Raw genomic sequence first — 10,019 nt, 5'->3', positions numbered from 1 at the left:
CAAAATATCTTCATTGTCTTATCACGAAATGTTAAAATATTTCTAGTGAAAAACTTCCGAGTGCAAAGGGTTAATATTGAATATGAAACTTTAGTTTGCTGCGTCAAATCATTTGACGACTCTGAGGCGTCTTTAGAGTGCAAAGAGTTAATTCCCAGTGTAAATTCCACGTGATTCTAACACCAACGTTGGATACACCGGAATAAATATATTAAATGAAGCAACCACGTTCTAAGGAAAATACCGTGACGTCTTTATTCGACACAGGAGAGACAATAAATAAGATGAGGGGATGAGGGGATGAAGTACGAGGTTGAGTCTACAGAGGCATGTCTTGGTAAGGGTACTGGTCCGGGTTGAACTCGGGCGCCCAGCCCCTGTACGGTTGGTTCACTTCCTCCTGAGACCTGTGCCAGTGCTCGTGGTGCACTTCCGGTTTCACGATTCCGTACGTGACCCTGGGAGGATAGGACGGTGGCGGCGTGAGCAACGCCTTCAAGGCCACCGCGCCAGAGAGGAGCAGCGACATCAGACCAGCTCCGAGTCCCTTGATGCCTATCAGCCCTATCAGACCGATAACAATCGGCAGAACAATGATGGCCTTCAGTTTCAGCAGCAACAACAGCGGCAGCACGATCCTCTTCAACTTCGTTCGGGCTGGAACGAAAGGGAAACTTTCAAACTCAGTCTAGAATATTTTTAACCCTTTCTGAAGTGCTCTTTTCTCACTTTGAGGTTCACGTCGACGTTAGTTCATTCGATTACAGCTTAACCCTTTGCACTCGAGAGGCGCCTTTCAGTCGCCATTTGATCTGACCCATGATAAAATTTAGAATTCAATATTAAATTTGTATATAATGCGTCAACACATGGAACATCGAAATAAAATGGTTCTGTTACTTAATTTATGCAAGGTATTTCTTTATGTTAGTTTTAAAACGTATCATTGATATTTCATCAGAAAATGAACATTTGTCGAGAAAAATATTCTCGAGTGCAAAGGGTTAATATGACGCATCTATTTATTCGAGAATATTTCGGAGTCGTTGAAATGTTACCCTTAAATGGTACAATCATGATACTACGAATAAATATAGAAAAAATTGTTAAAACAGGTAGAGGTTGGAATAAAATAGAATATCGACATAGGACTGCTAAGGGTTAAACTCGATTCACAAACGGTTCGCGATAAATCTGATACAATTATCATACTGTTCAAAATAACATGGACATTGAACAGAGTACGAACTACCCAACGATTAACCCTTTGCTCGACAATATTTTCCATTACAAGCATTCATTATTTCCTAACGAAATATTAACATCATTTGCAATTTACAAGAAGAAACATATTGCATAAATTTTGGGCAGAGTTGTTTTATTTCTGTTTCATTTGTTAATACCTGATTCGACATTTTATATTGAACTTTTCAGTTTACAATTCTGTTGCGTTCAATCAAACGGCGACTGAGATAATGATCCAAGATAAATATTCCGTACCATCGACGTACACGTCGATCGTGAATAATTTCAATTTCAAGAACCCCATAACTCCTGGCACAATAACAAGCGTGAAATCAAACGGACAAGCTGCAGACCGCAAATCCTCCGGAGCTTCGCTGTCCGTCGATACCCGCTACACCCGCGCGTATCGAAGTGTTCAATGGATCAAGTGAAAATCGTCACGGCGATTGGTTTCGGCTGCTGGAAGGAGTTTCTAGGAGGTTCTAATGGCCGCTCGTCCGCGAGTCTACTTTCTTCGACATGTGGCACTCTCGTTCAAGGTCCTTGTTCGCCGGTTCTCTCGCCGCGCGTCCCAGAAACCCGGAATCCCGCCGGTCGTTCCACTTTGCCCCCCCCCCCCCTCAGGCCGGCCGCCAATCGAACGCCGATGTTTTCGCGGATGCGGAGGAAGTGGGACGCATCCTCGCGAGCTTTCTACGCGACCCGCGACGAAAAAAAGGTGGAAAAGAACGATCCGGAGGTAATCTAGACGCGGGAAAAGAGGCCGGAGAAAGAGGAACGCCGGCGAGGCCAATCGGAAGCCGACGCACCGGAAGTGCCACTTTGCGGCCAATCGTCCGGCGGCTCGGTGGCTTACTTCCACACTATTGGAGGGACTTTAGAAAGGCGAGGTGCTATAAGTTCGCGATCGATCCGCGATCCGTTCACAGACCGACCCGACCGCCGCGACTCGAAGGAGTTCCTTCGAATTCTGGGGAACTTCCTCGAATTCCGAACACCTTCGAACTAGAGATTCTGGAGTTGCCTTGCGAGGCCATGCAGATGTAGAATATCTTTCTTTCAGTTCTGGATTCAGGATGGCTCTGATGCGGAGTTGCTTGTACTTTGTGAATTTATTTCAGTTTGCGGTGGATTGTAGGTATTGGTTTTTAGGATTCTTTTACGATCATCGAGATTTGGAGAGATTTTTAGAGGGTTTGTTGAGTCTCCAGGTAAATAGTTTGTAAGACACGGAGGGTTAATCTTGTGTTAAGGAGCTATCGTTTGGAGAATATGAACCATTGATCGGAGCTCTATAATATTCAATTATAGTATTCAATCCCAGTAGCTATAAATTTTCCCACAAACCATTCTCATCAACTCCTCAATCTCCCTAAATTATCCAATCAAATCATAAAAGCTTCAAGATCAATATAATCTATTATTTCAATTAGTACCTTCATCCATTGATCCTACCTATTCAATCCCAGTAACTCACAAATTTCCATTCCGACGATTCAACCCTTAACCCTTCGCACTCAGAAAGTAACAAAACTAACTAGACAAAGACGATAGTTTTTTAAATGAATTCAAAGAGAAATCACAGGTAAATCGAGAAACAAAGCTTCTTTATTCCAATATTTCGACGATGCGTTATATATAGTTCAACATTAAATATTAACACTAGGTTTACGGGAATTTATTCACTTCATTCTATTATTCCTAAAGGAATTGATGCTCGTTTATTTAGATTGTGGAAACTGGAGATTCGATAGTAGGTAAACATTCACAAAATAATATTTCTAAAATCGTCGATTTGACGCGTTCCGTAAACCTAGTGTTATATTTTCTAATTTTGCTGCGTCGAATCAAATGGTGACTGAGAGTCAACTCTCGAGTGCAAAGGGTCAAACTGTCCAATCTCAAACAATCCTCAAACGCGATCGATTCGAACGATTCTGATGATTGACCTCACCTTCGGAAGCTCCCTCGGTGAGTCCTCTCAGCTCGACCCCGAACTCTTTCTGTCCCAGGGCGCGACCGAACATGTCAGCGGAGGATCCGTCGCTGGGAAGGTGGATCTGGATCCTGCGAGTCCTCAGGAACTTCTCCACTCTGCTCACTAGAGGGTCCTCGCTTGTCCTGGCGGTCTGGGCGTCCTCCTCGAAGTCCATCTTCTCCATGGTGACCATGTCCCCGATGATTTTGATGGTATCCATTCGGTTCAAGTCGTCCATCGCTCTCGTCAGTTTAACTTCCATCTGTTCCATGGCCGACGAGCCGTCCTCGGCAACCGCGAGAGCGGCCAGCGCCAAAACGATCAGCAATTTCCCGTTCATCGTGGCCGTCGATATCGGTATCGCGAGTCCGGAGCAACGATTTTGACTGTTTGCCCCCAGGGGCAATTTTTCTTTTATACGTGGGACCACGATCGATGGTGGGGCCAGTTTGAACCATTTGGCAAGCGACGTGCAAGGACCGCGGTGTCAGGAATTTTAATTCGCTCCTCCATACGGGGACACTTGCGAGCAGCCGATCTCGTGACGTAGCGTCTGTCGATAGAAACTAATTTTCCTTTTACACGGGATCACTTTCGAGCGGTCGTCACCGATTCTAATTGGGTTTCTAATGGCTGAAAGTGTCTTGCGAGGGATTGTTTGGGAAATTTGCGAGATGTTTCGTTGTAGTTTGTAGGAGCGAGTGATACTTGATAGTTTATAATTGGGTTCCATGGAATATAGAATTGCATGTTTTAATGACCCTTGAACTCAACTCTAAGATTTAATAGAAAACAGTTTTCTCTAGGATTATATCTAAATTATCCTATGAATATACGAGCAATCGAGTTCACAAGGGCTTAACCTCTGCACTCGGGAGGTTTCACTCGTTACTTGATTTGTCACAGTAAACTATAGAATCTGATATTTAATGTTGAACTTCGTATTATGCCTCGATACTTTGTCTTAGTCTCGATAATTAGTCTCAAAGAATATCGTCTTCTCGTCAAAGAATGTTAAATATTTCTAGGATCTTCCGAGTGCAACTTGATAATCTTCTTCTGTATCTATTAATCATTTCTAAACCAATGTATATTAATTGCAACATCCATATACCACCCTATCAATTTTCTGCTAACTTCAAAACTCATTGTCCCTAGTAACTCCCTATCAATTTTCTAACTTCAAAACTCATTGTTCCTTATAACTCGCTATCAATTTTCTAACTTCAAAACCCATTGTTCCTAACAACTCCCTCTCAATGTTCTGCTAACTTCGAAACTCATTGTTCCTAATAACTGCCTCTCAATGTTCTCCTAACTTCAAAACTCATTGTTCCTTGTAACTCCCTACAAACTCCAGTCTCGTCTAAATTGGTCAGAAAGTTACAGCCCTCCACAAAAGGACAAGCCATGGCATAGATCCCGAAGCCCATCCACGGCGAGACCGTCTAAAGAATACTCCAACAAAAGGTAGACTTCGGCGCGAGCGTGATTGTCGCGAACAATGCGATCTTCACAAAGAAACATGGAAATATTCGAAACGGTCCTAGCCTGGCCATAACGGCGACGCGTTTCTCCGTCGTCCGTCATACACGGCAGTCAAACCGGGTAATAAGTCTCCGGTGGAAATTAGATTTCCGTGTCCGTGCGTTGTGACACGGAATGGCATGCAAAAGCCGACCTGTGTCCCGAATGTTTCGGCGGTGGCGGCGGCGAGGAGCGAAATGGAACGAGAACTCGCGCCTAAGGAGAACGCGGGAAAAAGAGAGCGCGGGGAGGCGGTGGGAGTGCGAAACGAAACGTGGGCATGTCCGCATCCGATCGGAATCGCATATGAGCCAGCGGCCGCGCCGCGCCGCGCCGCGCTCCGCGATGAACATGTCGATATTCCGTCGGCCGGCTCAAACTAATCACGTACGGCGTGTTTTCTATGCACCTCGGACTGCGGCGCATAAATAATTTCTCGAAATTACAATAGAAATCGCGCCTGCTTTCGAACCTTCGCACCTGTTACACGCCGCGCGGCGATAAAAGTGAGGTTACGTCCTTGAATTTTAATATAGAATTATATTTCATTGAGCAATTATCATCTGTTGTTTGTAATTGTTCAGCGCTGGTCGCAAATGTATAATTATAATGGATTCCATAGTTGCAGTAGACAATGAGTTGATCGTATATGGATCTTCCGAAGTTTGGAGTAGATTGTTATAAACTTTTGATGGAATGTTTATGAAGACTAATTTGTAAGCTTCTTGGAGTATTGGAACGTTCGGAGATAGAATGTTTGAGTAATTAATGTCTTCAGATTTCGCGCAATAGCGTTGCAAAGACGAATACGCACTATACGTCTCGGTGACTTCAACGCGTGGTAAGGAAGCAACCCATCGATTCTCTCTATCTGGCGCAGTCTCGTTTCCCCAAAATACCAATCTAACAATCTCAAATCCTCATAAAACATTTCACACACCCTTTGTGTCAACAACCTTAAAAATATATAAATACTTGCCACATAAATACATCACGAAAGACAGACACAGGAATAAATCACCAGATTCAATGTTATTAGAAATAATTTATTACATAGATGCACAGTTCGTCGAATAATTTAAATGGTCCATAAGTTAGGATACAGTTATGCATAAATACTACTCTAGCAGTCGCGAGGCTGGGTGACCAGACTCAGAAGATATGGCCGATGGTTCTCCGCCGTGTAGACACGGCGCCGTCGAGATCATTCGTTTAACGCGCCTCCGTAGTGGGCATTTGGGCCGCGTAGGCCATCGAGTGGGCGTCCTTTTCAGTTTCGAAGCTTCTCTTGTAGTAGCCCTGGGACTGAGCCACGGCACCCGACGACCAGCCCTGGCCGCCATTGTCGACCCATCCGGAGACGGGCTGAGTGTTCTTGCCGAGGATCCCGGCTGGCCCGAAGCTGCCACCGCTGAGCAACCTAGGGAACGCCAGCAATCCTGCGATCAGCAGGGCGATCTTGCCAACGAAGAGGGCCTTCAGCACCAGCAGGCTGAGGCCTCCGAGAAGAATCGGCACCAACGCGAACAGTTTCACTCCGGCTGCGGCCACCAGCGGCAGGATCATCTTCTTGATCTTGCCGCGACCTGGAAATAATCATCGTCAGACTACCTAAGCGAATGAATATATATATTAACAATCTAGCTCCCATTTCATCGATTTGTCCACTAAGTTTATATAAAATCCACTTAATCACTTAATAACCATCATCAGACCACCTAAGCCTATATAAAGTAATTAAGTGGATTGTTATGTAAACGTAGTAGACGAATTGATGAAATGGGAGCTGAATGATTAATAGTTTGATAAACGTTTTGAGGAATGATGTTGAGAGTTTCTGTTAGTGTTTTTGCTTTTTGGTGGTTGGTGGGTATGTTAGTGAGTTTACTTTAGAAATTGATAGGTTGTTTAGTTGAATAATAAGGAAAATTGAGGAGGGATGACATTCTAGAGAATAATGGAATTCTCTGAAGAATAATTGATGTAGAAATGAGAAGAAAGGAACTGCTCCGAGTAAATAGCAAAGTATAATTAACGTTATCTGGAATTGGCTTTTAAAGTCGCTCACGAAGAACCCCGGGCGATTATTTTTTTAATGCTGGAACTACCAGACCGGTCAATATGACCGATTTCAGATTTTTCATTACACCGATTGCTGAAGTTGTAAACCAATTTCAGCCGTTACTGGAACCTAACTGTTGCACGCAGTCGTGAGAAACTTAATCTCTCCCAGAATTCAAATACCCTGCTAATTAAAACCCAACAACTCAACAATTTCACTGTTAATTATGCACATACAAATTCGCTTCACTAGTCTTGCCTAATTAACAATACCTCACACAACCTAAACACACAACTCAACAAAACGAAATAACCACGATCATCAAACAAAATTCGCCTACAAACATAAATCACCAAAATTACATTTACACAATCCCATCCCAAGAACCCATCAATTTAACCCTCTATGGGCCGAATTTTTCTTCACGATTATAACAAAATCTATGCAGTACAAACTTAATAAACATCCACATATGAATACGAATAAACAATGTATTCAATAGTTTCAATAATTTCATCAAACGAACATATTCCGTAATTTCAAGGTACAATGACGTCAAACTTTCACGCCTAAGCGTGTAAAAGTTGCAGTTAACCGATTACCTCATTTTATTCGCCACTTCGAGTGCAAAATGAAACAACTCAACAAGATGCCAGTATACTGATTCGTGACTTCAAAGTTACATGTGCCCACAGAGGGTTAACACGCTAAGTGCCATGTCAGTCACTGGTTGACGCTTCTGAACGCCTGGAAAACAACCGTGACATACAAGATAACCGACGTGAAATGACAAAGTATAATACCGTAGCTAAGTTGATAATAGTCTAACGCAAACATTGTAACACTAAATAATTAATAATTGTTCCTACTTTTGTTTGCTACAAAAGAACCCTACGATTAAGTGTCTAAGATTTCCGTGGAGCTCACGCGTTAAACAATCCCGCCACAAAAGAACAACGTACAATCGAAAAGCGGCAACCGAAGTAGTCACCGGTTAGAAACCTAAGGTTCAAAACTTTCTCCCGTCTGAATTCCCAGTGTGACCAGAATACCGGGAACGAAGAAACGATCTCGACCCCAGGAATTCCTCGGCTCTAAGAGCCGTGAAGCGCTCGGCAAACACCTCGCGTGGAATATTTACGTTCCGAGTCCATGAATGAACTCCAGGACGAGCGTCCTTTCTTCCCGGGATCGAGGTTCAATCGGAAAGGGAATCGGCGGAGCGAGTCCGCCCGGGAGACAGGTTTCCGCGGCGCGCGTGGAAGGTGAAAGGCTCTCTCCGGGTGAACTGTTCACCGGTTCGCCGTGACGTTGCCGCGGACGTGCCGGGACCGCCGTCGGGAATGGTAGGGACGGATTACGTAACGGGTACAACGCCGTATCGCGGCGATAGATGGAAAGTTACCTTCGCTGAGCGTGCGGGAAATTGAACCGTCCTCCGGCATGCTCAGCTTCAAGCTGTGGCTCTTCAGGAACGACATCGCGGACTCGTACAGCATGTTCACCAATTTGATGGCGCGGTCCGACGCGTCACGTGGCAGCTCGTTCATGATGTCCAGCTCCGTCTGCAGGTCTTTCCCGCTACGCTCCACTGGAACAAGTGGATTGTGTTTTATATATAGAGGTTTTCTATTTTTGGAGGCTGACGGGAGTTTCAGGACGAATGTCGATGTTTTGAGATCAAAGTTTCATGTTAGGAATAGTAAGCTACAAATGGTTTAACTATTGAAACAGAGAGAAAGCAGTATGTGGTTACTTTGTTCTATATTGTTTAAGCATTCTATATCTAATTTGGACCCGCAGAAGATTCTGTGTAGTTTAATCTTCCGCAGGGTTAACGATCAGCGCCGATTTTGCTGAGGAAAATATAGAAAATATGGGGTATTGACTTATGTAATTGAATTGTGCTTTTATTGTTGCAGGTTTGAATTGTTGGATGTGACTGTATTAGGTGGTATCACTTGGTGACTCAAGTACGACAGATCTACTGACGTTTGTATAGATTGTTCTATTGTTCCTAGAAAAATTATCTGTTAATTAAATCTTAGAAATTAGAGGTTCAAGAGTAGACAATTAGGATACTTATAAAACTCAATACAACTCAAATCGACTCCCATAAATCCACTGTTAATATTACTAGCAAAGGTTCACTCAATTCGAAATCTATCTAACACAGTCATCTAAATCTTAATCCCAAATTTACCAAGAAACAATTCTACAAACTACAGTTAAATTGACTTTATCAAATTCCTCTCTAGAGTGCTTTCATTGAGACCTTAATTAATTTACAATTCACTTTGCTAAATGATTTCTATAATAATTCCCCAGGAAAACGAAGAAATCTATGATCAGTTAAATTGACTATCAAATTCCTTTACAAAGTGCTTCCAGAGACACCGATCTAAGATCTAATTTCCCAAACACGTTTCCGAAATCCAACTCACTCGGCGTGTCCCGGACGAAAGTGACTCCGTCGAAGATCTGGATGTCGGTGGACCTGGCGGCTCTATCCAACGCGCTGACGGTTTTCACGAACATGCAGCTGAACAACGCGTCCTCTTGCTCCAGGCAATCGAGGTCCCTGTTCCCCTGCAAGTGGTTGGTGTCCGACATGGGCACCGCCATCGCGGCAGCCGCCAGGAGTCCCAGAATCGCTAACTTGCTCATCCTCTCGCTGATTTATCCTCTAACGCCGAATAGAAGGCAGTCCGCTGGTTCCGTTTCTGGAGACACGGTAGTGCGCGTCGAGCTCGGAAAATTTTCGGGGCAAAGTGTGATGTGACCCTCGGTGGCGTCTATCTTTATAGGTGTGCAGGGACCCTCCCCGATAGCCCCACTCCTCTCGCCGGGCCCCGATGACGCGTTTGACGGCGACGCAGCCACGCGACTCGTCATCCGCGGCACTAACGCGCTCCCCCCGCGTGCGACAACTTTCTTCGATAATTTTTTAAACAAACCGCCGACCGACTCTTTCGTGAGTCGACGAGGCTGCGCCGGTTGGGCGGACCTTAGGCCTAGGCGATCACAGATATTGGTGGCCCGCGTAGGTCCACGGATTCGGGTCACCAGTGGAGGTGACCGTTCCGAACGCGGCGCTCCGCTGCATTTTTTGGCTGTTGCATCGGACCCGTCGCTCCTGGACGTGAACCAGTTGTTTAATCTCGAAGGGAGATGCTCGTGGTTGTTGAACATTGAGAGGTTGGACGC

The 10,019-nt window shown here is 44.5% G+C and overlaps 2 protein-coding genes across 2 annotated transcripts; both read right to left on the bottom strand.

Moving 5' to 3' along the window:
* Positions 1-319: 319 nt before the first annotated feature.
* On the bottom strand, positions 320-3,563 carry Osi15 (DUF1676 domain-containing protein Osi15). The gene is made up of 2 exons (XM_031991504.2): positions 3,200-3,563; positions 320-657 (listed from the first exon to the last, which is right to left on the bottom strand). Exons 1-2 carry the CDS (start codon positions 3,561-3,563, stop codon positions 320-322), a joined length of 702 nt encoding a protein of 233 aa, XP_031847364.2.
* A 2,399-nt stretch (positions 3,564-5,962) lies between these two features.
* Positions 5,963-9,479, bottom strand: Osi14 (DUF1676 domain-containing protein Osi14). Its single transcript, XM_031991503.2, has 3 exons — positions 9,257-9,479; positions 8,218-8,403; positions 5,963-6,336 (listed from the first exon to the last, which is right to left on the bottom strand). Exons 1-3 carry the CDS (start codon positions 9,477-9,479, stop codon positions 5,963-5,965), a joined length of 783 nt encoding a protein of 260 aa, XP_031847363.1.
* Positions 9,480-10,019: the final 540 nt, after the last annotated feature.

Source organism: Nomia melanderi, chromosome 13 (assembly GCF_051020985.1).
Source record: "Nomia melanderi isolate GNS246 chromosome 13, iyNomMela1, whole genome shotgun sequence".
Classification (NCBI taxonomy): domain Eukaryota; kingdom Metazoa; phylum Arthropoda; class Insecta; order Hymenoptera; family Halictidae; genus Nomia; species Nomia melanderi.
Note: the sequence above shows the minus strand (reverse complement) of the source record. Positions and strands in the feature narration are given on the sequence as shown.

Excerpts from the sequence above, each read along its gene's own strand:
- Osi15 (XM_031991504.2), bottom strand. The coding sequence starts at position 3,563 with ATGAACGGGAAATTGCTGATCGTTTTGGCGCTGGCCGCTCTCGCGGTT. Across the intron at positions 658-3,199 it reads CACCGAGGGAGCTTCCGAAG|CCCGAACGAAGTTGAAGAGG; the intron begins GTGAGGTCAATC and ends CTTTCGTTCCAG.
- Osi14 (XM_031991503.2), bottom strand. The coding sequence starts at position 9,479 with ATGAGCAAGTTAGCGATTCTGGGACTCCTGGCGGCTGCCGCGATGGCG. Across the intron at positions 8,404-9,256 it reads TTTCGTCCGGGACACGCCGA|TGGAGCGTAGCGGGAAAGAC; the intron begins GTGAGTTGGATT and ends CACTTGTTCCAG. Across the intron at positions 6,337-8,217 it reads TTCCCGCACGCTCAGCGAAG|GTCGCGGCAAGATCAAGAAG; the intron begins GTAACTTTCCAT and ends GATTATTTCCAG.